Source organism: Helicoverpa zea, chromosome 4 (genome assembly GCF_022581195.2).
Source record: "Helicoverpa zea isolate HzStark_Cry1AcR chromosome 4, ilHelZeax1.1, whole genome shotgun sequence".
Lineage (NCBI taxonomy): Eukaryota > Metazoa > Arthropoda > Insecta > Lepidoptera > Noctuidae > Helicoverpa > Helicoverpa zea.
In genome coordinates, this window is record NC_061455.1 from 9,220,563 (window position 1) to 9,239,970 (window position 19,408).

At 45.7% G+C, this 19,408-nt stretch overlaps 1 protein-coding gene across 1 annotated transcript; it reads right to left on the reverse strand.

Annotated features, from left to right (window-relative positions):
• Positions 1 to 614: 614 nt before the first annotated feature.
• LOC124629532 (eukaryotic translation initiation factor 4 gamma 2) lies at positions 615 to 15,536 on the reverse strand. Its single transcript, XM_047162952.1, has 9 exons — positions 15,291 to 15,536; positions 14,946 to 15,221; positions 13,828 to 14,547; positions 12,949 to 13,099; positions 12,783 to 12,886; positions 12,090 to 12,716; positions 10,796 to 11,051; positions 5,905 to 6,026; positions 615 to 1,893 (listed from the first exon to the last, which is right to left on the reverse strand). The coding sequence occupies exons 2-9, from the start codon at positions 15,069 to 15,071 to the stop codon at positions 1,831 to 1,833; spliced, it is 2,169 nt and encodes a 722-aa protein (XP_047018908.1). The 5' UTR covers positions 15,072 to 15,221; positions 15,291 to 15,536; the 3' UTR covers positions 615 to 1,830.
• Between the last annotated feature and the right edge of the window lie 3,872 nt (positions 15,537 to 19,408).

Sequence of the window (19,408 nt, forward strand, 5' to 3'; positions counted from 1 at the left end):
GGACATGATCATTATTGCTGTGCTTGCAGAAGAAAAAGGAAAACTGTAGGTTAATGAAATCTCGTGGCGGCCACTGAATAGCTTGTAATAGCAGCTCAGTACCAGTATTTTTACAAGGAGCGACTGCCTATCAGACCTCCTCAACCCAGGTACCCGGGCAACCCAATACCCAATTTAACAGTGTATGGTTGCAAAAAAAAACGTGTTGTTTGAGTTTTATCATGACAAAACGCTCTGTGTACGAAACTCATTTGCAAAAATGACTACGCTTTTGTTTTTTCAGTACTGAAAAAAGAAAAAGCTACTAATGGACACACTCAGAAACATTTAATGGTTACTTAAGCCATTCCTTAGTGCAGAATTTCTATAAGAATCTGTCACTAAGGAGTGACTTAAGTAATCATTAAATGTCTCTGAGTGTGGGGGTTAGACATTTATTTGCAGACATGAGGAACCACGCCATTTCAATACGATCCAAATTATGTCCAAGCGATAAAAATATCTGAAGCTTGACAACCATTGCTTAGATGTGCGAGGTGTATGTGTGAGATTTTGTAGGTCTGCTTCTTAAAATCCGTATTAATATTATTTCTTCATAAAATGAAACTCGTCTCTGTTTTTGTAATAAATTACACTGAAGTTTATTTTTCATCCTGAATACATATTGACCAATGTTACTGATTTTATGTTGCATTAGCATCATCATTTCACAACTTTATTACAACTCACTCAACATACATTTCTTATGCCTGACGGCTTTTTTTTTAGTTTTATTTATCTAGTTACAAAATTCTAAAATTTGATAATACAATGAAATTTAAGCATTCTTACATTTATCACTAAGTCCATTTAGCATTGAAAATAAATGATCATCATGATATTATTAATAAAAATTGATTTAAATTTTTCGTATATATATATTTTTTACAATTTCAACTAAAACACGCTCACTGCAGAGAGGGGCAGATCGGGGTGCAATCATACGTCCAAACGAACACTATACATTGTATACATTTGTAAAAAGTATCAAAATCGAGTAAAAGGCCTACAAAAAATTATCTCGAGATACTAATATTCGTTTACGTAGTAACCTAAAAATTGTCCTATTTAACACTGGAACCGCCGACGGCGACACGTCTAGCGTTAACACTGGAACCGCCGACGGCGACACGTCTAGCGTTAACACTGGAACCGCCGACGGCGACACGTCTAGCGTTAACACTGGAACCGCCGACGGCGACACGTCTAGCGTTAACACTGGAACCGCCGACGGCGACACATCTAGCGTTAACACTGGAACCGCCGACGGCGACACGAGCGCGCGGCGCGTCTAGCGTTAAAGGGTAACAAACGTAGGTAGTTCAACTATTTGGCTTAATTATATTTATATAATGAGATGAGCGCGAAATAAAAGCGGTGCGGCTCTCGAACCGAGCGGCCGAGCGACCGGCGGCCGAGTAGCCGGCGGCAGTCAGCCGGCAGCCGAGCGACCGGCGGCCGAGTAGCCGGCGGCAGTCAGCCGGCAGCCGAGCGACCGGCGGCCGAGTAGCCGGCGGCAGTCAGCCGGCAGCCGAGCGACCGGCGGCCGAGTAGCCGGCGGCAGTCAGCCGGCAGCCGAGCGACCGGCGGCCGAGTAGCCGGCGGCAGTCAGCCGGCAGCCGAGCGACCGGCGGCCGAGTAGCCGGCGGCAGTCAGCCGGCAGCCGAGCGACCGGCGGCCGAGTAGCCGGCGGCAGTCAGCCGGCAGCCGAGCGACCGGCGGCCGAGTAGCCGGCGGCAGTCAGCCGGCGGCCGAGCAACCGGCGGCCGAGCGACCTGGCGACCGGGCCAGCTAGTCCTCCGCCTCCTCGTCCTCCGACTCCTGCTGCTGCAGCCACGTCAGCCACGTATTCACCTGCAAGTAAATGTAATGTATGACCAACCCGCCTGCACTCTCGCTACCTCATTTATTATAATTGTAAAAAAAAAATGTTACAAAATCTACCTATGGAGCTCCGGCCCACTCTTTATACCATACAAAAAAATGGGGACAAATATTTAAAACAGTTTTCATAGATCAATTAAATTAATTTGGTTATTTTTGGTTGTAAAACACAAAAATATGCATTTGAGATTGCTACACACAACAAAAAACCATCATGGCGGTAAGGTTAAGGGTGCTGTTCACATAGACCGGTTCAGAGAGCGTCAGCGCGCATTTTTCTTTTCACACAGACCGGAATCGGCTCCGATCGGCTCCGATCGGCTGCGGGAGATGCAATCGGAGACAAACGTCTGCAAGACCGAGAAAAAAGTACGCGATCAGAGCCGGTCGGCTCCTCTTATTATTAACACCAAGCGTCAGTCCTGGATTTATGATTAGGCTGTATAGGCCGCGGCCTAGGGGCGGCAGCGTCACAGAGGCGGCAGATTCCAGAAGATAAAAATCAAACACGTCCACTGGTTCTATCATAGTGTTTTATAAGTACTTGAAATAGAGGCGAGAGGGAATGGGATGATGCCGTCGCAGAACGAGAGAGAGAGCTAAAAAAAAAGGTCCCGCTAAAAAATTTACTACAAATGGAAATTATTTATAAGGTTTGTACACGGGGCACACTCATCTATATATATAAAAATGAATTGCTGTTCGTTAGTCTCGCTAAAACTAGAGAACGGCTGGGCCGATTGAGCTGATTTTAGTTTTAAAATGTTTGTCGTAGTCCAGGGTAGGTCTAAACGGTGAGCAAATAAGGAAAAAAAAATTGCGAGTAAGATTCCCGGGACGGGAGTGATTAGACAAAAACCAACTTACGGAATGCCGCAGAACCACAAAAGTAAAGTACTAGGACAGCATAATTCACCTTAGTAAAGTATACCAATAACAAAATTTCGATGCAACTGCTCACCATGTACAAGGGTAGCATAACTTATATGAGTACTAGCCTCTGAACGCGGTTTCACCCGCGTCAACGATTGGTGACAAATACTATTCTATGTCCTTCTCCGGGGTCTAAGCTATCACCCCTCTAATTTTCAATTTAAACGGTTTAGCCATTCTTGAGTTATAAAATGTGTAACTAACACGACTTTCTTTCATACCTCAGATACCATCCAGAATTAATTATAAGTTCAGTTTTCTTTCTTCTTTTCGGAGTAGATTTTCGTTTTATAAGTTCCAGATTTACAAAATGCGTTTCAGGGATTTTTTATTAGGTTAGTTTGTTATAAGTACACTATTTAAATCGTTAGATTTTTCTTCACTGTGTTAAACTTCAAGTAGGTACCAAATAAAGGTTACTTAACTATTGTCAGTAAAGATGAATCAAGTAAATTGAGCGATTGAGAGATTATGGTGTACAGCAACCAACAGTTTAGTACCAGTAATGTTTATACAGCAATCATACTAAAGGATGTGCAGATTAGCATAAATGCGGACAAGTTTGTGGTTCCTGTGTACGAACGTTATATTGACTTACTAGCTTTTGCCCGCGACTTCGTTCGCATGGAATAGTGACTTCCGGCATATTTTTGGTTTGACCAATAGATGGCGCTATATGTCCGGAATAAATTTTATTTTTTATTTTTATATATTTTTTTTGAAATAAAAACTATCCTATGTCCTTTCTCAAGTTCCAAACTATGTCTGTACCAAATTTCACACAAATCGGTTCAGTAGTTTAGGCGTGAAGAAAAGACAGACAGACAGACAGACAGACAGACAGACAGACAGACAGACAGACAGAGTTACTTTCACATTTATAATATTAGTTAGGATACCAATACCAAGTGTAGGTAGACGCTACTGCTCACCATGTACCAGGGCGGCAAAAACTACACCGGGCGCGGGTAAAACCGCGGGGAAAGGCTAGTTAAAAATATAAATCCGGCACTGCCAAGCGCTTTCGAGCATTCTTAATGACAAAAGCAGTGCACATGCAAAAATAAACCTTCCCACAAATACAAAGTACCTACTCGATTTTCAACGTGTTAAGAATTTGCTCTCCTCTCCGAGCCGGTCTGTCTGAACGGACCCTAAGGGTCATGGCACATTATAGCAGCACCGCAACAGCACGGCTGCAGCACGGCATCGCCTCGAATTTAGACTACTGCTAGCTGCCAGCGCGCTAACTACGCGTTGTCCGCAAGGTGCAAGCTCGCCGTCCGCGCGCCGGCCGCGAGGTGTAAGCTTGCTGTCACCGCAAACTCAATATTTTTTTAAGACAGTTATGATTGAACACGACGCAATGACGTTGTTTCGCTGCCGACTCGGAGTCGGCGCGTAATGAGCATGCCGTCGGCACGCTGTACGCATGAGGTCCGCTCGCTTGCAGCACGCGGGCGGCGAGTCGAGTTGTGTGGAAGCGACAAGCGCGCTGACTGCTCGCCGTTGACTTTTTCATATTGATATTACGAAATATATTATAATATACACGATTTAATGCTCTAAATTGAATGACAACTTAAATGCTGGTGTGGAGCCGTGCTGTTGCGGTGCCGCTATAATGTGCCATGTCCCTAATACTGTACGCGAGCTGTCGTCATGCTGTTATAAATTGTCGAAACGCCATCTTGAAAGTCAATAAACTTCTAGATTTTTCGAATAACAATTGTACGCATATTGTGGCCCGGATTTGAAACATCTCCTGGAGACATAGGCTACTTTTCATTCGAAGATAATTCAGTATGTATGTAGTTTAAATGTCTAGAGCGTAAATTAATAACACATCAAATACTATATTCTATATTACATATGTGTATAGTACTCAAGTATGAAATTGGGTCAGTTAATGCATGCATTTTGGACGAGCTTTAGGGTTGATTTATATTAGGCCGGGGCGTGGCTCGACGGGGCACGGACGTGAAATGTTACATACATTTTGTACTAGCTTCTGCCAGCGGTTTCACCCGCATCCCGTGGGAACCTCTGCACGAACCCGGATAAAAATTAGCCTATAGCCTTCCTCGATAAATGGGCTATCTAACTCCGAAAGAATTGTTCAAATCGGACCAGTAGTTCCTGAGATTAGCGCGTTCAAACAAACAAACAAACTCTTCAGCTTTATAATATTAGTATAGATGAAGTAAAAGCCCGGACGCGGCCCGGCCGTGGCCCGTCCGGGCCACAAACGGCGCTCGTCATACAAAATGTATGTAACGTTTCACGTCCGTGCCCCGTTCGAGCCACGTACATGGCACGCCCCGGCCTAATATAAATCATCCCTTAGGTTGTTAATTGGAGACAAGTGGTCTGCACAAATTAGCATCAGGGAAAGAACACCGGGGCACACTTAGGCGACGAATTGACGAAACTAAGGCAGTGGCGGCCAGTAGATGCACATCACTCGCCAAAAAAGACTGATCAATTTTCGAAATCTGTCCAGGCGTCTTCCATGGTCTGGAGCGAGAGGGAACATGGTCTGGGACGCGTTGAACCCACAGCGGGAGGGGTCATTTCACGATTTCCCCTCCCTTCAGCAAAAAAGACCGCCCGTGCATGCTATGTAAACGCACCGAGCCTATGTATGAATTCGTGGCTCTACAATAAACTGTACACAATTAGTATACGGTGCTGACCAGTACGTTTATGTTACATGTTTGCATATTTATGCACATTGTGTAGTGTCACCTGTATCAAGTGGTCTATGTGATGAAGATTGATAGCAATCTTAAGAATTTGGGAATGCACACCTGGGAAACTCTTTTGATGCTAGTAACATATTCATCATATTATACATTATTATTTCAGTCATTAAAACCACGATTTCGCATAGCTACCAGTTTTTTATTGCAAAAGAGTTTATTTATAGTATTTTTAAGTTTGTTATATAAATATAGATTAGTATTTACTGACATGGACCTTAATGCCTGAAATAAATAAAAATGTTATGAGGTAAGGTTAACAGCTGCCTAGTAGAGCAGAGTGTACCTGGAACAGCGCCTCGCCCTTGCCGGGGTAGGCGTCGGTGACGTCCTCGCGCCAGCGCAGGAAGGCGTCCTCCTCGCACACCTCCAGGTTGTACAGGTACATGAACCAGCGCAGCAGCATGCCTGCAACATACGCCAGTCTCACCCACTACTGCCAAAACCAATCTTTGCTACTTATCGTTTAGGTGTAATACGTTTAATAACTTATGAAGTAGTGACGTTTCTCTCAAATGGTCACGGCAAAGTGGTGTAACACTACCAACTTCTACACTATGGACTTTAGCTCTAGCTTTGAGCGAATTTTCTAACGTGAATCGAACTTACAACCTAGTGCGGTCAACTTATCAGCAATGTCATTTGCTATACATTTCCGAGCAAAACTATCGATGCACCCCGTACACTTGCCTTTCCGACCGCGATATAAAAAATCTAGATGAGATATACAAAAACTATTCATGTCATTTGAAGGTATGTTTCTGTGGGTTGTTCGAAAGAGATTCCGCGGCCCTGGTACATAAAAGGCATATGAGCAGCGGGAGGGGTCATTTGATGATTTTTGACGTCGTTAAAAAAAAAAAGATATGTTTCATAAACTTTATTTGTACACAGTTGATACTTACACGAAAACCCGCATTTCTGATTTTGAATCTCAGTTGCATTGCATTGTGTCAAAAGCTAATCAATTTGTTGTTTATTCAGTAATTGGTTATTGTACTGATGTAGCGACCATTTACATTGAATTTTAGATTAGATTAGATTATTCTTTATTGTACACCAAAAAAAGAATTGACAACACAGAACATCACAACACGCAAAGTACAGTACAAATGGCGGTCTTATCGCTAAATAGCGATTTCTTCCAGACAACCTTTGGATGGAGTTTATCTGTAGAACACAATGAAAAAACGGGCAGTTTAGGGTGTACATACATAATATAGATTATATATAAGTGATAAGTACCAAAGATATAAAAAATAAATAAAAATAAATATTCAATAAACGGAAAATAAAGATAGAAGAACAAAGATAATAAAAGAAAAAATAATAACAATACAGCGATAGTAGTCAAAGAGCCAAGTAGTGATCCTTGACCATTTTTTAAAAAACTGCAATCGACTGCGCACGCCTTATTGCCACTGGCAGTGCATTCCACAGACGAGTGGCTTGTACAACAAACGATTTGTCATAAAATGACGTGGAATGCACTGGCATCTTAAGTTTTAGGTTTTCTGATGACCTGAGTGATCTTGAATGCGTATCACAAACAAACTCAAAACGACTCTTGAGATAAGAAGGGGACGTGGGGTGAAAAAGAATACTATATAGCAAGGAGAGAAGTCGTTCCGGCGAAGTCGTATTGGAAGCCACTTGAGCTTAACACGAAATTCTGACACATGATCATATTTGCGTAAACCAAATATGAATCTTATACAAACATTCTGAAGACGCTCAAGTTTATTCAGCTGGTCCTCTCTGAGATCAAGATAGCTGGCATCGGCATAGTCAAGAATAGGAAGAAGAAGAGACTGTGCAAGCGCAATTTTTGTGGCAATGGGTAAGAAATTTCGCAGCCGTCTTAAGGATCCTGCAGATGCAAATAATCGTCGACTGGTTTCCTGAATCTGCGGCTCCCAGGACATTCGGCTATCAAAGTATATACCCAAGTTCTTGACCTTAGTGCTAAAAGGTATTTGGACACCGTCATACATGACTTGAGGGAGATGAAACCAATCAATTTTGGAAACCATTCGAGAGCTACCGATGATAATCAGCTGAGTTTTTAACGGGTTGATTTGAAGCCCGTAGCACCCGCTCCACTCAGCTATTTGGGAAAGGTCTTTATTAATATTTTCGATAGCTTCGGATAGTTCCCCTAATTGGGCTTGCGAGTAAATTTGAAGGTCATCTGCATACAGGTGGTAGGAAGAAAGCAGTTTATTTGAGATGGAATTAATAAAAATAGAGAACAGTAACGGAGATAAAACGCCATCCTGCGGCACACCAGCACTCGTTTCACACCAGGAAGAGTATTTATCTTCAATGCGAATACCGGCTTGTTGCCGGCGCCCGTACAGGTAACTATGAAACCAATCAATGGCCGTTGGAGATATGTTAAGAGAGCTAAGTATACCGAGCAAAATATCGAAATCAACGGTATTAAAGGCATTACTGAAGTCCAGTAGCGCCAACACCGCTAATTTCCCATCTTCCATGCCAAGTCTGATGTCATCCGTAATATTGACCAAGGCTGTTACTGTACTGTGACCAGGACGAAAACCGGATTGGAAAGGATTTAGAAGTCTATTCTTGGATAGGAATGAACTTAACTGGTTATGAATAAGACGTTCCAGGACTTTGGATAGGAATGGTAATATGGAAATAGGGCGATACTCGGAAAAGGATGTGGGATTGGATTTCTTTGGTAAGGGGGTAATTTGGGCCTCTTTCCAAGCATCAGGAAAGACACCACTAAATATGGAATAGTTAAGGATGTGACAGACGACGGGAAGGATTTCGTCCAGGATAGGGAGGATCATTTTACGGCTGACACAGTCACTTCCAACAGCATCAGAAGTGATGGATACAATGCTCTTCTTAACATCACAAGCAGCAAATTGATTAAAGACAAAAGGAGGATAATCGGGGGTTGGAAGACTAGACAGATAGCTTAAAGTGTTTACTTTTGTTGTCCTATCAAAGTTGGACGAAGATGAGAAATGTTGATTCAATGAATTTATGTTTATATCTTGGGAAATTTTATCAGTACGTGATTTTCCAATCCCCATTGACCGTAGAAATCTCCAGACCTTAGCTGGATCCTCGTTTTCAACTGAAGTATGAAAGTGGTGGCGCTGTGCGATTCTACACACCTTGTTGCAGCGATTTCGTGCTTCTACGAATTTCTCCCAATTTGTCAATGTAGAACGAGCCTTGTACCTCGACTTAGCTGACACCTTCATAGCCATTATCTGCCTTATTTCTCTAGTGAGCCATGGCGATGGCAGGTGTCTGACCTTAACTGCGCGAATGGGAGCATGAACGTCGTAGAGAGCTACAAGACGCGATGTAAATATTTCGACTTTTTCGTCAACTGACTCAGAACTAAAGACAGGCGTCCAGTCCATGTTTGCTGCGTCCTCACGGAGGTTTTCAAGATCCATGCCATTAAAATTGCGCTGCAGAAGAATTCTTGCCTTTGCTTTGGGAGGACAAATTTTATAAGAAATATAGATAAGATCATGGTAAGAGAATGCATCGGCCGAACACTGACCATGCTTAGCGACGTGATCAGAAGAAGATACAAAGATTAAGTCAAGAAGGGAGGGGGTAGAATGAGGGAAATGGTGTGTTGCATTAAGAGGAAGTATTGATAGATTGCAAGAGTTAATTATAGAATTAAGAGATGCAGATCGAGAATCATTTTTAAGAAGACAGGTGTTGAAATCACCCATGATAATGACGTGACTGTAAGAAATTATAAAATTTTCTAAAATTTGTTCAAAAGAGGAAAAGAAGTTAATGCGTAGTGAGGGACAGTAATAGACTCCAAGTAGAACTTTAGTGTGGCACATCGTAAGTTCCAGGAAAAGATGTTCCCCGGCGTTTGGAGGAGGTGGCTGCGCTGACATATCTACGATTTTAAAGGAAATATATGAGCGGAGATATATGGCAACACCACCACCGCCTCCACCCGTGCGGTCATTTCTTACCAACTGATAACCTGGTAGTGAGTAAGCCGTTGTCGGGAGACAAGGCTTAAGCCACGACTCGGAGACAAGAATTGCATGAACATTCTTACAGTCAAAACTTGCCAGCATATCAGGGAAATGTGCCGGAATGCTCTGAGCGTTTATGTGTACTACATTAAAATTCCTAGGAACATCAGAAAACTGCGCAATTAGCGTGTGTGAAAGTGATGGCAAGCTAGCTTTTTACTCTGTGGTGGAATAGTTAATACTCCATCTGAGTGCGCTAAGTTACAGCACTGATCTAGGCTGGATTAAGTCAGCGCGTCGTGGCCAATACGTCTTCACGTAAGTCGATCAGCAGTAAGAAGAGTGTACCAGAGACAAAGACTGAGAGCTTCAATAAACGATAACTTTCGGGAAGGAATAAGGCTACTTCAGACCGAGATGATCGATTGAAAGTGTCTACAAGTTTAAGAAATCGTCATCTGACTGATGTTGAAGTGCAACAGCAGCTTTATAATGTTCGCGATGTAACCAACCCTTGCAAAATGACATATAATTTATTATACGACATTTAAATAAAATGTAACAGTGGGGTAACACGAGCTTTCACAATCTTTAAACATTTATATCATTTTATCTTAATTTTTTTTTAATTATTGACCCGCGGCGAAAAGGGCCGGAAAAAATGCCCAATTCTATCCAACGAAATGCAACTACTACTCGATTACTGTATTACACGTTTTTATGTATTTCGCTGCGCGTCGATGTCAGCATAAAACTAATACTACTATAATGTACGGCTTTGCTCGTACAGTTATTATAATTTCTGTAAAGTTCTAATTTTTTTGGAAGTAAATTTATTTGAAGCTCCTAAAACATCTGGGTTAGATACCAATGTTCTTTCTGATCTTAATATCTAAGGAAATTCTATTAATTTGGTTATCCTGATTGTCCTCGTTGAGATCAGTTCATATTAGGTAAAAATGTAGCGAATCTGTATTTTACCGATCCTACCGAGCGAGGGCTATCACTTCAATGAAAAATTAAATTAAAATAACGGTAAGTCAAAAATCGATAATACAATTTAAAAATAAGGGGCCATTTCACCTCTTTTCAGCTTTACGGGGTCGGGTACCATCGTAACACGTCGTATAATTAGTATTCATAAAACTAGCACATAGTAGGCAGCGGAGGCGGTACCTTTGGGGTAGCGGTGGTGGTGCGCGTGCACCTGCACGGCGTACACGGCGGCCAGCTGCAGGTGCGGCTGCCCCTCCAGCAGCGCCGTGAGCAGCGGCGCGTAGGCCTCCAGCAGCGCCTTCTCGCGCTCCAGCGCCGCCTTGTCCGCGCCGCCCGCGCCGCCCGCGCCCGCCGCGCCCGTCACGTGCTCCGCCACCAGCGCCACCAGCGTCGACACGAACGCCGCGTTCTGCCGCACCGACGGCTCCACGTTGGCCTGCCACCGGTAAGCGTCACCGTACTATTATACGCTTCCATTTGTTCGCATGTACGAATGTTTCATACTATCGAGCAAAACCTAATCGACAGATTTTCGTTAGTCTCTCTCGATGTTATGGATCGAATGCAACAAGGCAATGTAACAATTTTTTTTTAATATTTATCATCTATCTAGCCTTTTCAAAACCATAATGGGGCCGGCCTCCAATCTCACCGGAGCTGAGCACCAATGTTTACAAGGAGCAATTGCCTATCTGACCTCCTCAACCCAGTTGCCCTTGCAACCCAATACCCCTTGATAAAACTGGAGTCAGACTTATTGGCTTTTCTGACTACCCATAACGCTGCCAAGGATGTTAAATGACAGCCGGGACCTACAAACATGTATTATTTTCCCGATTCAATCACTCGATACGCCGTTATGATACAGCCCGTACTATGTCGTGTCGGTTTTTGTCGGATCATCAAAGGTGATACAGATAAGGACGTGAGTCAATATGGACGCGGCACTCGCTAAAAACTACAATATGCACATGTACGGTACTCGCGTCCACAACTTGATACGGTACTTGATACGATACGCAGATACGACCCGGCTTAACGTGCCATCCGAAACACAATCATTGGTATCCAAGATATACTTAGAAAGCACATAAAAACTTAGAAAAGATGCATTGGACCTACCTTGCCTAACCTGGAATTGAACCTACGCAACTCCTACTCGAGAGGTTGGTTTTTATCCACTAGACAACCACGACTTCGTATTTATTTTAATTTTAGAATGTCGGTTTTTTAAAACCTCATCAGGTCACTAATTGTCAAGATGTTTTGTTTTCGTGTGTTGTTTATTGCCTTGTTTGTAATATATGGTAGTTATAGTGGTGTGATTCTTTAAATTCACAATTTATTTACTTAAATTTAGAAGTCGTTTTTCTAAATTAAATATGATTATTACCCACACACTTGTGTAATTCTGACAAGAAAAAGCATTTTTTCGTGAAGGTCTATACGCATACGAGAGGAGAGCGGACTGCACCTTGATCCAGCGGTAGAGCGCGTGCGGCGCGGGCTCGGCCGCCAGCTGGCGCTGCAGCTGCGCCGTGACCCGCAGCTGCGGCACCAGCGCCGCCAGCCCGCGCGCCTCCAGCGCCTCCAGCGCCGCGGCGGCCGGCGCCGGCCCGCCCGGCGCCACGTGCGCGCACACGTTCAGCTTGCTCTCGTCCACCAGCGCCGCCAGCCGCTCCGCGCCCAGCGCCTCGTGCAGCGCCTGCAGCACCTCCAGCAGCAGCGGCTGATGAGCACCAGCCTCGCACCACGCGCCCAGCTCCGCCAGCGCCAGCGCCTTCAGCTCCACGGCGGCCGCCAGCAGGCGCGGCAGCCGCGCGTGCGGGTGCTGCGCCAGCAGCCCGCGCAGCGCCTCGCCCGCGCCGCGCCGCAGCGCCCGCACCACGCGCACGCAGCCGCGCAGCGCCGCCGCGTCGCCGCGCGGGCCCGCCAGCGCGTGCTCCAGCACGGCGGCGATGCAGCGCCGCACCACCTTGTCGGCCGGCTGCAGCTCGCGCAGGCGCCGCAGCGCCGGCCCGGGCTCGCCGTCGCCGTCGTCGTCGGCGGCGGCCGTGGCGGCCTCCACGGCCAGGCGGCAGGCCTCCTCCTTGTTGGGCGCCTGCGGACGGGCGGCGGTCAGTGGGGGTCGGCGCGAGGCTCGCCGGCGCAAGTCGCGAGGACTCACCTTATCCTTCTTGGGCTTGTCCTTCTTGTCGGCGGCCGGTTTGATAGTGATGGCGGGCTCCTTGAGCAGCGGCGGCGTGCTGGCGAACGCCGGCGTCAGCACGTCTGCGGACAGAGGGCGGTTAGCGCGGGCGGGCAGGCGGCGGGGCGGGCGGGGCGGTACTCACTCTGCTGCACGGGCGCGAGCGGCAGCTGCGGCTGCGGCTTGGACAGCTTGTTGGCGGTGAACATGAGCGAGTTGGCGGCGGGCCGCATCTGCACGTCGTGCAGCGCGCCCGCCGTGTACACGCGCGCCTTGTTGGAGCGCGACGACCCGTCCTGTCCACAACTCTTATATTTAGTGTCCGACCATCATCATCATCTCCCGAGCCTTTTCTTAACTATGTCGGGGTCGGCTTCCAGTCGTTACGGATTGGTGTCAGACTTACCATCCGTAACGACTGCCAAGGGTGTTCAATGACAACCGGAACCTACAGTTTAACATGCCATCCGAAACACATTCCTTGGTGTCCAAGATATACTTGAGAAAGTATAGTTATCGGCACGAATCTTGAGCTCTGACCTACATCTGCGCAGAAGTGATTTATTAGCAAAGAACCAATCCCGAGTGACGGCTATGACGCGATGCGCTGCGGGCCAATCACCGCTTCAGCCCGCCCCCGCGCCTCACTTCATACCACAAAAGGGACCCAATAAATTACTTCTGCGCAGGTGAAGGTCAGAGCTCCATCTTCGTGCCGATAACTATACATACAAACTTAGAAAAGTTACATTGGTACTTGCCTGACTTGGAATCGAACCCTCGCACTCACACTTGAGAGGTTGGTTGTTTATCCGCTAGGCCGCTACGACTTTTTTTTAGTATTTTGTGTCAGACCGAAAGTCGAATTTTGGCCGAAACCGATTAATCGGCAATCACCTATTATAAGCTTTATATCTTAGTAATTTTATTCAATATTGTTAACAAGCCCATACCGGGATAGAATATAGCTTATGCTCCTCGGGAACTAAACTAACCGATGTCGACGAGCTCAGGGCACACGTACCTTAGAGCCGTTCCCCTGGTGCTGGTGCGCGGTCTGCGAGTGCTTGCTGTAGTGCAGCGGCGGCTGGCGCGGGTAGTAGCCGGGCGCCGAGCGCTGGCGGAAGGCGTCGCGCGGCGCGAAGCCGTTGCCGAACAGCTTGTCGGGCGGCGGCACCAGCGCGGCGGCGGGCTGCAGGCTGAGGCCGGCCAGCACGTCGTCCAGCGGGCGCGAGCGCAGGCCGCCGCGGAACAGCGAGTCGCGCTCGCGCTCGCGGTCGCGCTCGCGCTCGCGCCGCCCCACGTGCTCGTCGTCGGGCCGCAGCTGGTGCATGGGCACGGGCCCCTCGGCCGTGACGGCGGCGCGCGGCACCCAGCCGCCGCGGCGCAGCTCCACGGTGTCGCGCAGCATGAAGCGGATGCGCGGCGCCAGGTCGCGCGACGCCGACAGCGTCTCGATGCGCGCGAAGTACTGGTCCATGAGGCCGCGGCCGCGCTCGGAGTCCAGCACGCGGCCGCACGTGCGCACGAGCTGCGCGAGGCACTCGAGGTCCTCGTGGTGCTCGGCGGCCGCGCGCCGCGCCAGCAGGTTCTGGATGCATCGGTGCAGGATGGACTCCGCTAGAATCTCCAATTTACCGAGTTCCCCGATGAACTTGATATTGCCCAGCATTTTGCATTTCGCAAGATGTCTCTTTTCTTCTTCTTCGGGCAGCAGCGCCTTGTCCTCGAACGCGGCGAACGCCTGAAGTAAGCATAAGTCATGGTCGATTGCTTGAAATGTAATCCTTATTTTTTACTCAGCTGTATTATTTAAAAGTCCTGTATAAATATACATAAACAGGAAAAAAAAATATTGTTTGTTTAAATCAAATAGGCTCCAGAACTACTGAATCATGTCATCAATGTCATGATACAATACCTGTGTTGAACGGGAGCTATATCTATCCAGGTATTCAGAAGTTTCCCCGTTTGAAACCGCGTGTCTGTTTGTATCCTCAAGGCTATTATTGGATCGATTTGTCGAAAAAATATTTCTCTTTAGGAAAATATACATATAGCCACATAGGCTAATTAGTTCCCAACAGAAGTAGGCTGTTAAGAGCGCGGTTAAACAGCTTATTTATAAGAGCAGAGTGGTACCTGTGCACGGTTTTCGAACTCGGTACGGCATTTGTTCAACAGCAACAGCTTAAATGTGCAAGGCTGACCGGGCGGCTCAAAGTTTGGTGCCTCCTCGCTTAGTCTTTTGCACAGCTGTGCATACATCGACGAGTACTTGGGCTCATCGAGAGCCTTCTCAAATATGAGAAGGATCACGCCCTTGAGCACCTTGTCGGAGTCGAGCTCCAAACCGAGCAGGTCATCGCTCAGCTTCTGGAACTTCTCCGGCGTGAGCTTGTTCAGGATACCTCGGACCTGCGGACAGAGAGCGGCGCGTGAGAGCAGAGCGCGGGCGGCGCGGGGCGGGGGCGGTGCGGCACTCACCTTACGGAATATGATGTCGTGCTTGGCATCTCCGTCGGGCACCTCGTGGTGGCGCAGGGAGGAGGGCGGGACCCAGCGTCGCCTCGGCGGGGGGACGGGCGTCCGCCCCGAGGCGCGCGGCGCGGGCCCCGGCTGCCGCGCGCTGTCCGTCTTGCCGCCGGTGCTGTCTCCCGCGCACTGCCGCGCTCTGCTGCCGCGCGACTGTCCGCGCGTCTGTGCCGCTTGTGCTACGCCTCGCGACCGGCCCTGCCGAACATACTACCGATAAATATCTTGACGTTACACAGACGCGTAACACATAAACTAGAACAAATTATTTGGAAAATGTAAATATTGTACTAGTCTTTAAAAAAGATATTGTTCGTGTAAACTGAATGACGACTCGGAACACTCAGTCTTTGCGCAGAGGCCGTGCTCAGGGCAGAGCTGCGGGAGGAGTACGCGCACCTCCACTTGAAAGATAGTAGAAGGCCGTCAATAAGTTTAGCGAGAATTATACGAACCTATATCCTTAATTCGTATGGGTTTGATATGGTAAAAAGTTCGTTCCATTACACCGCATATTACATTTGTTGTTGTATGGTACTAAATTAACATAGAATTCAAGAGATGCAGAGTCATGTCGTCAGCTAGATTTTGGGCATGAACGTGGATGGATATGGGCTGAAAGAGAACGACCAAAGACACTATGGAATGGATAGATTTTTTGAAAGGCGATAAGGTTAGAAAGAATGTTACTTGTAGGCAGATAGAAGATTATGGTATGAAAGAAACATGCTGGGCCGACCCCAAATGAAATTGGGATAAGGGCGGGAGTACAAGTACTTACTCATTAAAAAACCGGCCAAGTGCGAGTCGGACTCGACACGAAGGCTTCCGTACCATTATTTATAAAACCGCATCTACCTGTTGTCGTTATCAATATCGAGCAAAAAAACGTTTGTTGTATGGGTCCCTCAAAATATTTATTTTATTCTAGTTTTCAGTATTTGTTGTTACAGCGGCAACAGACATCATCTGTGAAAATTTCAACCCTCTATCAAGGTTTATGAGATACAGCCTGGTGATAGACGGACGGACAGAGGAGCGAAAACAATAGGGTCCCGTTTTACCCTTTGGGTACGGAACCCTAAGGACTATTGAATGTTTTGTTGTACTGTCATCACTCATTAACTAATTATTCGACTTTCTCACTGGATCAAATAAGTATCTATATGTATTTATTGTGCTGTATGTTAAAAACCGGCCAAGAGCGGGTCGGGCCACGCTCAGTGTAGGGTTTCGTAGTTTCCCGAGTATAGTCCATACCTAGTAGTTAGATAAATTCGATGGATTATGTAAGTATGTTGAGTTTTTGGTGGTATTTTTTTATTGCGTGCACAGTTTTTAATCATTCTTTTTTTATTTGAAAGAACATACGTTAAAGATTATAAGTTAATTAACTAGTATCGAATAAAAACTAGTAAAGTAACTTGTCGTATGTAGAGCATGCATGTCAGGAGACCAAACGACCTTGAAACACATTGGGTAACTGAAAATTCGCAATGTGTCGAACACCCTCTCCTCAAGAGGTGCTGTGAGATATTGATGAATTTCTCCTAAAAAAAGACATACTTACATAAAGTAAATAATCTTTAGAACTTTTGTCTAATCAGTTGTCGATGGCGTATCCGTAGTATGGCTCTAAACTATGGCGTAGTAGACTAGTAAAACCTTTATACTTTAATATAATGCATCTCAAACAATGTAAGATGTCTATTAACTGAGTGACATGCCTCTTAATGAATTTGCATATATGGATGACAAAGTTATTTATTTATTTAATACTTTATGCACAAGTTTGGACAATGGCGGACTTAACGCCTTAGGCGTTTACTTATTTCTATGTCGATTCAATTTCTATCGTTACTCTTATCGGACAGCTAATTGAGAGAAGCCCCATCGTTTTTATTATTCTTCACGTAAATGCCTTTCTAATGATATCATACGTTACTGTTGGAGCGAGGACCAAATCCCGTACAACTTGCCCATTTTCCTTTTAGCTCTCTAGCACTAACGGTCACTGAGATTAAGCGAGGACGGACGGACAGACATGGTGAAACTATAAAGGGTTCCTACTTTACTACGGAAACTAAAAATGAGCATAAAAATGCGTTTTTTGTATGGGAGCCTAAAATACATATTTGATTCTGGTTTTCAGTATTTGTTGCTATAGAGGTAACAGAAATACATGGTTGGTGAAAATTTCCAACTATCACGATTCATGAAATACGACGGACAGCGAAGTCTTAGTATAGGGTCCCGGTTTTACCCTTTGGGGACGGATCCCTATAAAGTGTTTGTTCGCAAGTAGGCCTGAAGACGGCTTCCTCCGGGTCGCCATTGTTAGATGATCGAATAGGGCCAATTAGGCAAAGACGTGAGATGAGAGCATTAACTACTCTATTTTCCATTCTTCATACTCCTTTTTCACCTCCTTATTTATCATGCCACTTCCAGTTTTTGTGTTCTCAACATGACAGAAATTTGCGTTCCTCCAACAACCGTCTACTCCAATGTCCCTCACATCGCACAGATTTCCTTCATTCCTCTTTTTTTGTCCAATCTATTCTTTTATGGAACAAGTTGCCCTCGGAAATTAGGATGATTAATAGCCGATTGACTTTCAAATTGAAGCTTCGTGAGTATCTTCACCAGAGTTTGCAGAATTGACACAACTGTGCACTTGATTTTGTGTTATTTATATATGTATTAAAGTTTATTTAATATTATATATATATGTGTATGTATAATAAGTCTATGTACGTTTATATATTTTCGATTTGTCTCATATACATATTTAGTGCACCTGCCATGAAATTTCTCCTCCACCTAAAGGTTGACTGGTAGAGAACGCCTAAGGCGTTAAGTCCGCCTTTGTACATTGTTTTTTTGTAAAATGTGTGCAAAAAGTATAATAAATAAATAAATAAATAAATAAATAAATAGGGAAAAGCAATCGCAATTGTCAAAACTTCTGAATTCGTTACTGTGTATGGACACTACGAACGTTTCCCTTACAACTGTACGTAAGCACTGCAAATAAGGAGTTTCATTCAACTGCGAAAACAAAAAAGCCGTGCTTTACTTGATTAAGGGTAGTAAGGTAAGGAGTGATGTGTAAATCTAGACGTGTCTTGTCGAGGTATAGGCGTGGGGGGAGGTATCTGGCTGGATGTGGGCAGGTGAGACGCAGCGGTCGTCGGCCGCGCCCGCGCCGGCCGTAGACCCCGCCGCCGCGTCCTCGCCGCCTCCAGCGTCCTGGCCGACCGGCCTGACCGGTCACGGACCACGCATTTTCAATATCAAAGATTTTCCTTCGAGTTTAAGAATCGAGTGTGTCATTGTAGGCATTATTATGAGATAGTAAACGGCGTACACAGAGGATCGAGCTACGTGGCGACGGCGGTCGATAGCGTCGCGGCGCGAGGTCAACGACCGTCGGAACCTTGGCGCTGCCGCTGCAAGGTCGCGGTGCCGCGTGCCAGCTGTCGCCCTCTACAGATGAAACGCGCCTTCTCTGTTTTCCTTTTACCCGTATTCATTAAATCGTGTAGTTTTGGCAAACATATATTGAGGTATGTTTTTGGGGTTCCGTACCCAAAGGGTAAAACGGGACCCTATTGTTTTCGCTCCTCTGTCCGTCCGTCTGTCACCTGGCTGTATCTCATGAACCGTGATAGTTAGAGAGTTGAAATTTTCACAGATGATGTATTTCTGTTGCCGCTATAACAACAAATACTGAAAACTAGAATACAATAAATATTTTTCCCATTCAACAAACATAGCTTTTTTGCTCATTTTCTAAATAATGGTACGGAACCCTTCGTGTGCGATTCCGACTCGCACTTGGCCGGTTTTTTTGTATTTGTGTAGATATGTGTTACAGGCAACGTTATTAACTGGACATTATAAATAAGGACCGGCCACTATTACTAATGCCCCACGGCCCGTGGTCCACGAAATAAGTCAGTGTTTCAGATAGTTAAAAGTTCTTTTCGATCGACGATGTTCCAAAACTTGATATTACTCTTTGAGAATGTGCTGTGCTGTGTATAGCCAACCTCTCTTTTACCGTA

Coding starts and splice junctions, on each gene's coding strand:
- LOC124629532 (XM_047162952.1), bottom strand. CDS start 15,071: ATGTATGCACAGCTGTGCAAAAGACTAAGCGAGGAGGCACCAAACTTT. Junction 12,717..12,782: donor ACAAGCCCAAGAAGGATAAG/GTGAGTCCTCGC, acceptor GCCCGTCCGCAG/GCGCCCAACAAGGAGGAGGC. Junction 1,894..5,904: donor AGGGCGAGGCGCTGTTCCAG/GTACACTCTGCT, acceptor ATTTACTTGCAG/GTGAATACGTGGCTGACGTG.